Here is a 14616-nt window from a genome sequence, read left to right on the forward strand (position 1 = left end):
GTAAAGGTAACCTATCTAATATATACATGTTATTCCTATTCCCTAAAAATGGAAAAGAATACACAAAGATTCACATATGTGCATATAAAAGAGGAAAGCAAAAAAGATATATGTCAAATTTACAGAACAACCAGAAGCTCACACTTATAATTAATCATAGCTACTTAGGAGGCTGAGATCTGAGGTTGCTGTCCAAAGCCAGCCAGGACAGCAAAGTCTGTGAGAATCTTATCTTCAATTAACAACAACAACAACAACAACAACAACACACACACCAGAAGTGGAGTTGTGGGTCAAGTAAGAGAACATCCCTGAGCAAAAATGTTATAGGACAGTGCCCTGGCCTTGAGTTCAAGCCCAGTGCTGTACAGAAAAAGCCAATAAAAACAAAACAAAAAAAATTACTGGAGGTGAGATAATAGGTACTTTTTACTTACCTTTCTGCTTTCCAACTTTTCTCAAAGTACATGTTCATTTGAACAGAAAAAAAAAAAAAAAGAAGTAATAAGAGTCATTTCTCCCAATTCTCTTTCCTATAATGCCTAATTGAAAGTCAGACACAGTGGCTCACACCAAAAATCCTAGCTACTCAGGGGGCTGAAATCTGAGGACCGTGGTCCAAAGCCAGACTAACTAGGAAAGTCCATGAGACTCGTATCTCCAATTAACTACTAAAAAGCCAGAATTTTGCAGGGAGGGGGGTGGATTTTGGGGAGGGAAAGTGGGAGAAAAACAAGGGAGTAACAATGTCCTAAAAGAAATATACTCACTACCTTCTGTATATAACTGTAACCCCTTCTGTACATCACCTTGATAATAAAGTTAAATGTTTTAAAAAGCCAAAAGTGGAACTATAGCTCAAGTGGTAGAGTGGTAGCCTTGAGTGAAAAAAACTAAGGGGCAGCTCACAGGCCTTGAGTTCAAGCCCCAGTACTTGCACACATGCACTCACATACACACATACATACATACACGCACTTGTGAGCACACTCACACAAAGTCTAATTGGCATAATAATGAAAAGCAATAAGAAACAACAATGTGATGAAACAAATTTGATCTTGTGTTTCCTACAGCTCAGCTGATCCTACAGGCTCCATTTGAGGTGTTTGAAAAAGACTCTGTGGTTTTAAAGTGTCAGGAAAAGAAACGAACATCAAGGAGTAATATAACATTTTACAGGAATGGCCAGCATTTACCACATCAAGGAGCTGAGTACCACATTCAAAATGCAGATCTACAGCACAATGGTGACTATCACTGTAAAAACAGATATGCTTCTTCCAACAAGGTCAAAATCCAAGTCCAAGGTAAAGCTTTCATTATTTAGTGAGGGGTATTAGACAAAAGGAACATTGTAGAGATAGAACATGAGGTTGTAGAGATAGGACAGGAAGAATATGGTAGACTGGGACACTAGAAAGAAGTGCAGCAGCTTTCTACTGAAGGATGTCAGAAACAAGAAGTGGTGTCCCTTGCCTGGGCCTTGGTGGTTCAGGCCTGTAATCCTAGCTATTATAATCCTAGAAGCTGAGATCTGAGGATCAAAGCTCAAAGCCAACCTAAGTAGGAAAGTCCATGAGACTCTTATCTCCAACTAACTGCCCAAATGTCAGAAGTGGAGCTATTGCTCAAGTGATAGAGCTCTATCGTTGAGCATAAAAGCTAAGGGACAGCTCCCAGGCCTTAAATTTAAGCCCCAGTACTGGCCAAAATGAAAAATAAAATAAATGGCATCCCTTTCTTGCCTGGTTTTTTGGAGAATGTGGTACCATAACTCTGCTTGCTGGTGCTGAGGGTAAACTGTGGTTTTTCCAGAACCTTTCTGAGCTTCATTGCTGTGGGAACTGTTGTGATTCTTCCCCTAGAACTGTTTCCGCGTCCTGTGCTACTTGCTAGACCTTCCCAGCCCATAGATGGAAGCCCAGTGGACCTCATCTGTGACACCCAGCTCTCGCCACAAAAATCAAATGTCCAGCTCAAGTTCTGCTTCTTGAAAGATGACCTGATTTCTAGGCAAGTCTGCAGACGAGACCCAGAGTATCACATTCCTGCCATAAGGAAAGAAGATTCAACGTCTTACATATGCAAGGCAGGGACTTCCAATATTTGGAAAACCAGCCGTCCATTCCAAATTCCTGTGCAAAGTGAGTACTGAGATTTGTATGTCGGGGGACAGGGAAAGGGGGATTGTGGAGATACACATCAAGTCTTAAAGACAAGAAAAAACTAAAGGACAAACAGCTGGGGGAATGAATAAATGCCTCACAGGGATATTGCTTTTTCCTAAGTTCCTAAAATTGTGTAAGCTCTTAAGCAAGATTGTTAACCAATGGCCAAAGGCTCTACCTGATTTAATTTGGTCTTCCCAGGAAATCTATTTGAGCATTAGAAAGGGGCACATAGTTTGAGATATCCACTTTCCTAAGTGAGGAGGAAATGCTGAAGGTGATTGCATTTCCCATAAATGTATTCCTATTCCTAAAGTTTAAAAAAAAACACAGCATAGTAATCTGTTAAAGGAAACAGATGTAGGGTGTTTGTTTTCTTATACAGGTACTGAGACTTGAACTCAGGGCCTTGTGTTCTCCCTTAGCTTTTTAAATCAAGGCCGGTGCTCTACCACTTGAGCTACACCTCTACTTTCAGTTTTGGGGTGGTTAATTAATCCTCAGATCTCAGCCTCCTGAGTAGCTAGGATTACAAGCATGATCCACTGGTTCTTGGCTGGAAACAGATGTTTTTAAGGTCACTGGTTTAAGGAAGAACATTCACACAAGGTGGGCAGCAAGTTTCCAATGATTAGTACACAACAATTTCTAGCATAGCCTCTTCCTCAGCACAGTTGATGAAACTCCACCCATTGCCCCTTCTCCTTCTCTGTTCAGTTTATATCCTTTGTCCTTAAGACCTGAGAATAACCCCAAAGACACTGTCTTTGTCATCATTACCTGAAATCATACCCATCACGGATTACCCTACTTAATGGGGATGATCTGACCTCATCTCTTTTGATCATGCTACAGAAGAAATGCTGTTCAAGAGCCAGGTACAATGCTCATGCCTGTAATCCCCATTACTCAAGAGATAGAGATTGGGAAGTTTTAGGTCAGATCTAGCAAAACAAAGTTAGCCAGATCTCATTTTGACAAAAACAAAACGTTGATCATAATGGAACTGTCTTGTAAACCCATCTGTATGAAAGGTGTAAGTTGGGTCATTGTGGGCCAGGCTGGCCTGGGGGGGGAAAAAAAACCTATCTGAAAAATAACTAAAACAGAAAGGGTTCGGGACTTGACTCAAGGGGTAGAGTGCCTACCTAGCAAGTGTGAGGTCTGTTAGGTTTTTAAAAAGAGGTAACCGAGTAAAAACTGCACCAGCACGCACGTGGTATTCAGGTAAGGGGTAGGTTTATTCAGTAGACCTGCTGGGACCAGGCAAGGTTGGCACTCCACATGGCTGGGAAAGGCCTGGGAAGGAGAGAGCTGGGAAAGAGAGGAAAGAGCTAGAAAAGAGCAGAGAGAGGGGTAAGAACAGTAGCACTCACGTGGTATTCGGGTAAGGGGTAGGTTTATTCAGTGGACCTGCTGGGACCAGGCAAGGTTGGCACTCCATGTGGCTGGGAAAGAGAGAGGAAAGAGCTAGAGCAGAGAGAGAGCAGAGAGAGCTAGAAAAGAAGAGCAAGAGCTAGAAACGAACAGAGAGAGAAAGAGAGAGAGTCTGGGCCTGGGCTAGGCCTTATGTAGGGTATGGGCGGGGAAAGGTGTGGCCACATCAAATTCAGATGTGACCTCAGCAGATGCAGATGTGACCTCTTCCAGGTGTCTCAGTTGCCTAGGTAACGCAGGTACTGGGTGGAGACTTTGCTGCGAGGAGGGTGGAGTCTGCTTGCCATCCAGGGGCAGACCTTACATTCCAGCCTTTTAATAATCATGAAATAGGGCACGGATTCTCTCTGGCTACTTCCTGCTGAAAAGAGCATCGACAATAGGGGTAAAAGGCTGGAATTTGGTCCCCTCCCAGAGAAGACAGTGAGCAGCAGCTGTCCCTTGGTGGCGTGAGTCCTTAGATGAAATCTGGAGAAGTCTCATGAGCATTGAGGGGCTGGAAAAAAAAATACTAGACAGCAAATAAATGGCAAGAGGAAGGACTTGGGGCTGAAAATGTTGGTAGAAATGTCCCTAGATACTTCTGACATCTGGCGACTAGGTAGAGAAGTCAGGTGACAAAGGCAAGAATATAAATTCCTGTTCCATTAATAGGTAGACAGGTATGGACATTGGATGGGCAGGCTTCTTACTTCTACTGACCTCCCGGCTCAGGTTAATTTTGAAAGGGCAGGCACAAAGTAGCTGATGTGACATCATCTCCTCTTACTCCTTTCCACGTTCCCTTGTTCCCCAGACTGGCTTGAGTCTAGGTGCTCGTTGCAGGGATGGCTTGTCCCAGTTGGTATTCAAGATTTGAACTCAAGGCCTGGGCACTGTCCCTGAGCACTTCTGCTCAAGGCTAGCACTCTACCACATTGAGTTACAATAGCACTTCCAGTGTTCAAGGAGGTTTGAACTCAAGGCCTGGGCACTGTCCCTGAGCACTTCTGCTCAAGGCTAGCAATGAACCACTTTGAGTTATAGTACCACTTGCAGAGTTCAGCTGGGAGACGGAGTCTTAGAGATTTTTTAGCCCGAGCTGGCTTTGAACTGAAATCTTTGCCACAAAAGCCCTTTATTATTTCCAATTAAGGCAACAAGGAGATCAAGTAGAATAAGTAGAGCTTACCTGGTTCTTATCAAGAATTGCCAACAAATATTCTGAAATGATGAAACTCATTAGATGTGATGAGAATTTTAGCACAGATATACCCAGTATTTTAGAACCACATAGTCAGTAGTCTAGTAGTAGAATACACAACACAAAACAAAAAAGGCAAAACTTAAAACCTAAAATTTCGACAACGTTTAGACATCTTTGCTAACAAAGCATATCAGCTGGTTGGGCCTCCATTACCAGGGCCTGTGAAAAGAGCAACTTGTTAGCAAGGCACCTTAGAATAGATGGAGTAGTAAACTTAGTGGAAGGTTAAGGGTCAGATGGGGCCAAACCCTTAACCCACCACGTGGCCAAGATGGCGAATTTCTGAAAGAATGCAAAGAAAGCCTGAATAGATTAAGCCTACATTGGCTAGCCTTTGAGAGGGAACCTAGAAGGGGGTCCCTGGGACCCAGCCTGCGTCGCACTCTTCAGGGCATAAGCCAAAAAGTTGTAGAAAAAAGGGTAGAAAGTTGCACATGAATGGCAGAGAGAGAGCAAAGAGAGCCTGAAATTAAACAAACTTCTGACCATTTACCATTGCAGTAGCAAAAACTGTACTTCTGAGAATGGCATAAAATTAGGCTCTCTGGCTTTCCAGGGAACGCAGGAGGCATTTCAAAGGGGTTTCACGGCTCAGGCGTGATTCGTAGCACCCCATTAAATGAGTAGGAGAGTCAGTCTGGTGAGTGAAGGAGAGCTGACCAGGCAGAAGCGGCGTCCCGACTTCCCCCAGAGCCCTCTAGAGAGAAATGGCCAAGCCCCCAAAACCAAGCATCCTCGGCTTCTGAGGTGACCGGCCTTTCAGCTAAAGGCCATAGGAGCTCTCTGGCGTGGCACCACGTCTGGACAGAGACTGAGTAACAGAGAGCCGTAGAGTAGTTTCACTCACCAGAGTAGAGAAGTGGTGTGGACGTGGATGTGAAGGCAGCAATGGTATCGATGCGCTGATTCCGCCGCAGACAGACTGGTTCGCAAAAGCAAAAGGCCGTCAGAACTGTGGGTATTCCTCAGAGCAAAAAGGGAAGAACAAAAAAAGAAAAAAGAGGAAAAAAAAACAGAGAAATCCCAGCTTTCCTGACTTTCAGCCTTTATCCGAGTCACGGCACCATTTATGTTAGGTTTTTAAAAAGAGGTAACCGAGTAAAAACTGCACCAGCACGCACGTGGTATTCAGGTAAGGGGTAGGTTTATTCAGTAGACCTGCTGGGACCAGGCAAGGTTGGCACTCCACGTGGCTGGGAAAGGCCTGGGAAGGAGAGAGCTGGGAAAGAGAGGAAAGAGCTAGAAAAGAGCAGAGAGAGGGGTAAGAACAGTAGCACTCACGTGGTATTCGGGTAAGGGGTAGGTTTATTCAGTGGACCTGCTGGGACCAGGCAAGGTTGGCACTCCACGTGGCTGGGAAAGAGAGAGGAAAGAGCTAGAGCAGAGAGAGAGCAGAGAGAGCTAGAAAAGAAGAGCAAGAGCTAGAAACGAACAGAGAGAGAAAGAGAGAGAGTCTGGGCCTGGGCTAGGCCTTATGTAGGGTATGGGCGGGGAAAGGTGTGGCCACATCAAATTCAGATGTGACCTCAGCGGATGCAGATGTGACCTCTTCCAGGTGTCCCAGTTGCCTAGGTAACGCAGGTACTGGGTGGAGACTTTGCTGCGAGGAGGGTGGAGTCTGCTAGCCATCCAGGGGCGGACCTTACAAGGTCTTGAATTGAAGCCCTAGTTTTTTGGGGGTTTTTTGTTTTGTTTTTTTTTGGGGGGGGGTCCAGTCGTGGGGCCTGAACTCTGGTCCTAGGCGCTGTCCCTCAGCTCTTCAGCTCAAGGCTAGCACTCTGCCACCTGAGCCACAGTGCCACTTCTGGCTTTTTTTCTTTTTGCTTATGTGGTGCTGAGGAATCAAACCCAGGGCTTCATGCATGCAAGGCAAGCGCTCTACCACTGAGCCACCTTCCCAGCCCCGTGAAGCCCTGGTTTTTAAAAAATTGTTTGCTCTAGGGTGAGGTTACTCTTCATGTCAATGTCTCATTTCTAATTAGACAGTGCAGTTGCTATTTTCCCCTGATGCCAAATCTTCCTGTCCACTTCATACCCCCATATGCCCCAACTTTGGGGCAGCTGGTAACATCTTTGCAATGGCTGATCTTGCTCTGTCGAGGAGGAGTGGATATGAGGGCAGGCTGGGCAGGGTTGCTTCTACTCCTGGCTAGACTCTTTACAAGCCCTAGAAGGAGTCGGGGGACCTCCCAGACAGCTATGGGCTGAAGTTTCCCCACCTTCCTCCTTCTTCAGAGAGTAAGCCTAAATCTACCCCAGGCCAGCTTCCCACAGGAGATCAGCAGATTTTACCCTCTGGCTCTTTTCCATCCACAAAGCCACTCACTGTTAAGAGTCCCATGTGTGTCATTTTTCTTTATTTAGGAGTTCTGGCCAACATCCAAATACACATATTTCTAGCCCTAGAGTTGGTGTTTGAAGGGCAGGAATTGGTGTTCTTCTGTTCCGTAGAAGGGGTCCCAAGGCTCAGCAAAGTCTGGTACAAAAGAGGCAAGCAACATGAACAAAGATGTACTTGTCCTCAAAAGCAAAGTTGAGGAGGTCCATGGTGAGAAGTAACAATGCTCGGGTATATTCCCGGGAAGCCAACAACGTTGCCAGCAATCCAGTGACCAAAGTGCCAGGTGTCACTCAAAGAATCAGTTATCAAACCACACCTGAGGATCCTTAAGGAAGACCACAGGTAGTGAGAAATTCACATTAAATATAAAGACCCAATGAGTCACCAGTAATTCAATGTTCTGAATCATCTGCCAAAGACAAGAAGGGAAGAGTTAGGTCTGGAAGGGGCCGTGGGCACAATCCATTAGAAATGAGCTCTGACCACCAAAGCCCTCCCCAGGATCAGTTGTGTGCTCTCCTTGGACTACAGGCACCATCTACTCCCTCCCTGACTTCCTCTTCCTCTTCTTACATGGAAATGCGAGAGTGAGTGTGGGCTCAGGGAGAACTCAGAAGTAGAAAAGAGGTCCTTGCAAGACTATGTGGGTTAAGGACAGAGCCCGCAGGCCAGCCACAGTAAAAGAGAAATAGAGAACAAGAGGCTGAAAAGGAAGTTCAAAATGGTGGGAAGGAAGGGTAGGGTGGGGAGGGTTTTCCCACAATGGTCGGTCAAGGGAGAAAGAGGAAAGAGCTGATGGAGGAAAACATGAATCTGGTGGCAGCAAAACACGTGATGTCTCCCCTGAGGAAGTCCTCTCCTCTGCCAAATGGAGGTGTCACCTCAACAAGGAGCCTCTGGAGGAAAGGAGCTAGAAGTCTGAAGGGAAAGGATCAGGTTAGAAAAGAGCAGCAAGATAGGGGCAGGTTAGAGCTGTTGGAGATGCTGAGGAGGTTGCCAGGCTGCCCTCACAACCAGGGGAGACAGGAGCTTTGCACTGACCACAAATGGAAATCTACAGAAATCTACAGATTTTCTTTCCCTCAGTTCCTGTGTCTCTGCCTGTCCTCACCCTCAGCACCGCTAGAGCCAAAGCTCTGGAGGGAGACATGGCAACACTGCGCTGTGAAGCCCAGAGAGGCTCTCCACCCATCTGGTATCAGTTCTATCATGAGAATGTCCCCCTGGGGAGCAGCACAACCTCCTCTATAGGAGGAGCATCCCTCAGCTTCCCTCTGACCACAGAGCATTCTGGAAAGTACTACTGCACAGCCAGAAACCATCTGAGGCTCCAGTACAGTAAGGCTGTGAGCCTCTTTGTCATTGGTAAGCTCTGGGTTCTGGCCAGTACTTGATGTTGGTCAATGACCCTTGGATGAACTTTCTTCCAAGCAGGTCTCTACATAGTTTTCATAGTGTGGGGATGTTGACTGTTTGATGCGTGTGCTGTGATTCTCTACCTACTATTTTGCTTTTCATCATGTGCTGTGCACAGCTTTCCAGGTTGGTGAACATGCAGGTGTCGACACATATTCACTCATGGAATGGCCGTGCAGTATACGTCACCTTACCCACATATTTTAATCTACTTTATAAGTCTACTCTTGATAGCTATATAGGTTGTTTCCATGTTTTCATTATTCTTTTAGTTGTTTTTTTCTTTTTTTTATTAGCATGAGTTAATTGTGCCAAGTTGTAATAAAGGGGCAAGTCTGCATTATAATGTACTGAACATTTTTAGAAGTATGGCATAGATTCAGAAAAGAATACAAATCCTAATTGTATAACTCCTGGTTACCAGTGTAACTATCACCAAGGTGCCAATTGAGGAGCCAGATTGCTTCTGTTCACACTAGAACCTTTGTTGTAAGAGAATAATATCCTGTTCCTTTTCAGAGTAACGGGATAGTTACAGTTTAAAAAAGAAATCTCAAGTCTGGCATGTCAGACTATTTCCCATCACAAGAATACAGGCTCAGGTGATGCTGTAGGTAAGACTTTGTTAGAAGACTATCCAGGGAGAAAGAAAAATAGGAAGGATTGTTTGGAAGCCAGATTGAAGAATTAAAAGATACCCCCAGAATATAATGTATTCTCAAAACACCCAAAAGACTTTAAAGTCAGAGCTCTCAAGCGCAATGCACCCTTTAATGTTTTATTATCTTCTGGCACTTAACGGTATCTACAACCCCTTTACTTCTGTTTTCTTTTCTGTCAGCAAACTGTGAAAACAAGACAGTCCCAGTCTAGGTCTCCCTACATCCCTGTGCATGACATAAAGCAGGAGCTCAGTCAGCATCTGTAATTCAATGAACAAAAAGAGGCTGAGGTGAGATGAGACACGAAGAGTGAGAGAAAACAGTGATCTTTGCACCTTCTTATATCAACTGACCAGAACTTACAAACTTTAGCAAACAAGTTGTCTATGAACTGGAAACTTTTACTGTGAGTCAGACAGACTTTCTGGCAGAAAAATCTGCATTATTTGAAAGACTGGAGCCCAATCCAAGGACACAGATTGATTTCAGGTCTATTGACAGTCCTGTGGTTCCTGAACACATTGCACACACACACTATTCCAACAGCAAATATCAGACCCTGAATTATAACTTCATTTATTGCAGGATAAGTGGAAAGCAAAACACTGTGTTCACTGTAATAATCTTTGCATGTCTTCATTTAAAATTGTAAAGGGAAGTCTCTTTGCCATACCAACTTCCTTTCCTTTTGACGCACATGTAGAAGTGGGCTAGCTACATCATATTGGAGTTCTATTCTTAGTTTTTCTTGAGCCTCTACTTCACTTTCCATAATGACTACACTAATTTACATTCTACCAAGAGTGTATGAGAATTTCCTTTTTTCTGTATCTTTGCCAGCTCCTGTATATATGTATAATCACCATTTTAACTGAGCTGAGATATTGTGTTGTGGTTTGATTTGCATTTTGTTAATGATTCATGAGCATTTTTATATACTTTTTGGCTATTTGTACATCATCCTTTTGAAATAGAAAGGCTACTCAGATTATTTCCCCAGTTTTGATTGAGTTGTTTATTTTTGAGTGTTGAGCTGTTTGAGATCCTTGTCTACTTTGTATATCAATCCCTTGTCAGATGAGTCCTTTGCAGATATCTTTTGTTCCACACATTGTCTCTTCATTCTGTTTATTGTTTTCTTTGCTGAACAGAAGTCTTATAATTTGATAGGATCCCATTTTTAAAATAAGACAAATTGAGGACATTACATTAGTGAAATAAGTCAAGCACAGAAAGACAAATACTTCATGTTATAATTTATATGTGGAAGATAAATTAGTTGATCTCATAAATTAGAGACCAGAATTGTAGTTACTAGAAGCTAGGTGCAGGGGATGGAGCCAGGTAGTTAATGGGAACAGAGGTGCAAGGAAATAGGACAAATGTCATATAGCACATCAACAGGATAGCAAAGATTAACACAATTCATAGACAGAACTTGAAATGTTCCCAAGACAAAGAAATGATCAATGAATAAAACAACTACCCTGATGTGAACATTACACATCCTATAAATACATTGAAATATTATACTATACCATATTGTATATGTGTGTGCTTGTGTGTAAATTAAAAGCAAATCTATATGTACACATATGAAGAACACATAACACTTTTGTGAGGAAGAATTTCTATAGAAAATGAAAACACTTCTAAATATTCTCAATACAATTGAAGTAAGTTTAAATATTAAAAATGAGTTAACAGGGATCAAAGAAGATATGACAATATAATAAGAGATCACACAAATGATCTGGCAGAACTTAGGAGAAATGAATAGCAAAGCTATTTCAGACTAAAATCTAAGTTTAAAAAGTAAGAAACCTATTTGCACTGTCAACTAAATGAAGAATCAGTCTGAGAAGTACAAAATGCAAACCGAAAATACAGAAATAATTGCAAAAAGTGTAATATGGGCACTAGATAATATATATACCATAGGTGGAGTTAAGTGTTTCTTACCCACATACAAGATATATAGTTAGAGTTAAGTCAGAAAACCAAACTAAAGCCAGGCACTAGTGGTTCACACCTATAACCCTAGTTACTCAGGAGGCTGAGATCTAAGGATTGCAGTTTAAAGCCAGCCCCATCAGGAATGTCCATGAGTCTCTTATCTCCAATTAACCACCAGAATACCTGAAGTGGCACTGTGGCTCAAAGAGGTACAGCACTAGCCTTGAGCAGAAAAGAGCTCAGGGACAGCACCCAAGCCCCAAGTTCAAGCCCCATGACTGACAAAAAGAAAAAGAAAGAAAAAAGAAAAAACCAAACTGAAGACAAAACAAAACTCAAAGAATTTTAAAAATGTCTTAAACTTGAATATGTACATCAAAAGATAAATGATAATGAGGCTATTACACTTCAAACTTAAAAGGTATGAATAAGACACACACACACACACACACACACACACACACACTCACACATACACACTGCAGGTGGAGAAGACCAAATGTCTAATAGAGGCAACTTCTGGAAAACAAAAATAAGAGAAATGGTAGAATTTTTCATTTTTATCCTATAAAATTCTTTAGTGTTTAGTTCTTTTTGAAGTAGGAGCTGTTTTTGATTAAAAACAACATAACACCAGTGTCAACTAACCCATTTCTTTCCTCAGTTCCGGTGTCCCGGCCTACTCTCACCCTCAGGACTCCTAGGACCCAGGCAGTGGTAGGGGACACGATTGAGCTTCACTGTGAGGCCCCGAGAGGCTCTCCCCCCATCCTGTACCAGTTTTACCATGAGAACATAATCCTGGGGAGACACACAGCCCCTTCTGGAGGAGGAGCATCCTTCAACCTCTCCTTGACTGCAGAACATTCTGGAAATTACTTCTGTGAAGCTAACAATGGCCAGGAGGCCCAGCGCAGTGTCACAATAACACTCAATGTCATCGGTATGTGCAGCACAAGGGCCAGAGCAGCCCTCACCCCCTGCAGTTGGAAGGGCTGCAGCTCAGGCTCTCAGGAGCTGTCGGCTGTACCACATCGCAGGCCTGCTGCCTGCGCAGCCTCCCTATGGAGTCCAGTTTTACATGCTGCAATGGCAGCTTGCCTTTGTTAGCTGCACCCTTCAGCCATTTCAGCTTCAAATCCCCTAACAGAGGAGTCTTTTCAAAGTACAAACTATATTCTGGTGATTTGTGATCAATAAGAAATGAAAGCCGGGCACCAGTGGCTCACATCTGTCATCCTAGATACTCAGGAGGCTAAGATCAGAGGATTATGGTTCAAAGCCAGCCTGGGCAGGAAAGTCCATAAAACTCTTATCTCCAATTAATCACCAGAAAACTAGAAGTGGCCCCATGGCTCAAAGTGGTAGAGCACTAGCATTGAGCGAAAAAGCTCAGACCCACGGGCTGGGAAGGTGGCTCAGTGGTAGAGCGCTTGCCTTGCATGCATGAGGCCCTGGGTTCGATTCCTCAGCACCACATAAGCAAAAAGGAAAAAGCCAGAAGTGGCGCTGTGGCTCAAGTGGTAGAGCACTAGCCTTGAGCTGAAGAGCTGAGGGACAGTGCCCAGGCCCAGAGTTCAGGGCCCACGATCATACCCAAAAAAATAAAAGCTCAGACCCTGAGTCAAGTTCTATGACTGACCAAAAAGGAAGAAAGGAAGAAAGAAAGAAAGAAAGAAAGACAGGACATTCAGTGTGTTTCAGTTCAGAAGAGATTTATCTGTAGTTTTCTATCAATATAAAGGCCAATACATTCCTTTACTGGCTCACATATTTCTCCTTCTGCCGGAGAGGCCTGGATTTCCCCTGAGGACTATTTATGTCCCAACCTCATTCTCTTGCTTTCTTACTGTTTACCAGTATTACTGTGTCCCTCTGTTCACAGTCTGACCACTCAGCAGTGCCCACTACCAATGCAGGCTTCAGCACCTCACTCAAACCTTCCTTTCTGCTCCACATTCTGTCACCATCGTATGACTGCAGTGTCCATTTGTGTGACCCAACCCCCACTTCTCCATATACATTCCTACATACTCCCACAGCTCCATTATAAGCACTTGTTTTCTGATTACAACTTCTTACCTTTCAATTTAGTTTAACACTCCTATCACTATTGTTCTTCTACCTCAATGGAACCTCTAGTTCACTAACACCTCCATTCTGTCCCTAATTCAACAGACAAAACAAACAATACCACACTGATTCCCAACACCAAATTCAGTATCTCTGTATCTACCTAATAAACCAACCTTCCTCTTCCTAAGGTTCAGAGAAGAGGATTCTGTTCCCTGTGTCAGGGCATATCTCAGATCATCTAATCTCTACATTCCATTTTTTCCTGAATCCTCAGGAACTGGCAATATAGACAGGGTCTCATGCTTATGCTAGGCAAGTATTCCATCACTTGAGCGATGCCCCCAGCCATTCTCAGAAAATAATTACACTCTTTCTATTCTATAGTTCTCAACATATCCCTACTTGTAACACCACTTCATTGGCATTTAACATGCTGCATTTCTTCTATGACTAGTAGAAAAAAAACGTAATTTGATCCTCATCTCACTGAGCAACTTGCATCTTCCTTTGGCTCCACCCACTCCTGTCTCATAACTAAACTTCTGAACAGAGTCTGTCACCCAGGTTGTCCCCATTTCCTCATTACGTACTAGGTTCTAATCTATTAGGGTCTTCTGGCCTCTCCATCAAAATGATCTCACAATGGTCATCAACAATTCCCAGTGTATTTAGATCTAATGGCTAGTTTCCAATCCTTGCCTTACTTAATTTCTCCAAAGTATTACTTTTAAAAAAAAATCATTCCTTCTGGGCTGGGAAGGTAGCTCAGTGGTAGAGCACTTGCCTCACATGCATGAGGCCCTGGGTTTGATTCCTCAGCACTACATAAGCAGGGAAAAAAAAGCCGGAAGTGGCGCTGTGGCTCAAGTGGTAGAGCACTAGCCTTGAGCTGAAGAGCTCAGGGACAGTGCCCAGACCCCACAGCCAACAAAACAAAACAAAATCATTCCTTCTTTTGTAAAACTGTCCTTTCCTTGGCTTCAGTGACTCTATCACTTCCAGCTTTTCTCTCTTCTGACAACTCTCTCGGTCTTTACTAGATACTCCTTTTACAGATTGCCTTTAAGCACTGGCATGTTCCAGAGCTTTGATCCTGTGTATATCATATATAAAAGGTGCTGTCATCTCTAATGATTCCCACCTGAGCACCTGGGCATGCCACTCACATTTCTCAAAACCTCGTCATGGGCTGGGAAGGTGGCTCAGTGGTAGAGCGCTTGCCTTGCATGCACGAGGCCCAAGGTTCAATTCCTCAGTACCACATAAGCAAACAAGAAAAGGAAGTGGCACTGTGGCTCAAGTGGTAGAGTG

The 14616-nt window shown here is 43.6% G+C and overlaps 1 protein-coding gene across 1 annotated transcript in view; it reads left to right on the forward strand.

Moving 5' to 3' along the window:
* The window catches only part of Fcrl4 (Fc receptor like 4), a 67170-nt gene that overhangs the window by 40902 nt on the left and 11652 nt on the right, over positions 1 to 14616 (forward strand). Inside the window, exons 16-19 of the mRNA XM_042681487.1 lie at positions 1077 to 1310; positions 1869 to 2147; positions 8282 to 8560; positions 11894 to 12172. Of these exons, the coding sequence (XP_042537421.1) occupies positions 1077 to 1310; positions 1869 to 2147; positions 8282 to 8560; positions 11894 to 12172 (1071 nt within the window). The remainder of the gene's footprint in view (positions 1 to 1076; positions 1311 to 1868; positions 2148 to 8281; positions 8561 to 11893; positions 12173 to 14616) is intronic.

Source organism: Dipodomys spectabilis, unplaced genomic scaffold (assembly GCF_019054845.1).
Source record: "Dipodomys spectabilis isolate Male_0828 unplaced genomic scaffold, ASM1905484v1 ptg000069l, whole genome shotgun sequence".
Taxonomy (NCBI): Eukaryota; Metazoa; Chordata; class Mammalia; order Rodentia; family Heteromyidae; genus Dipodomys; species Dipodomys spectabilis.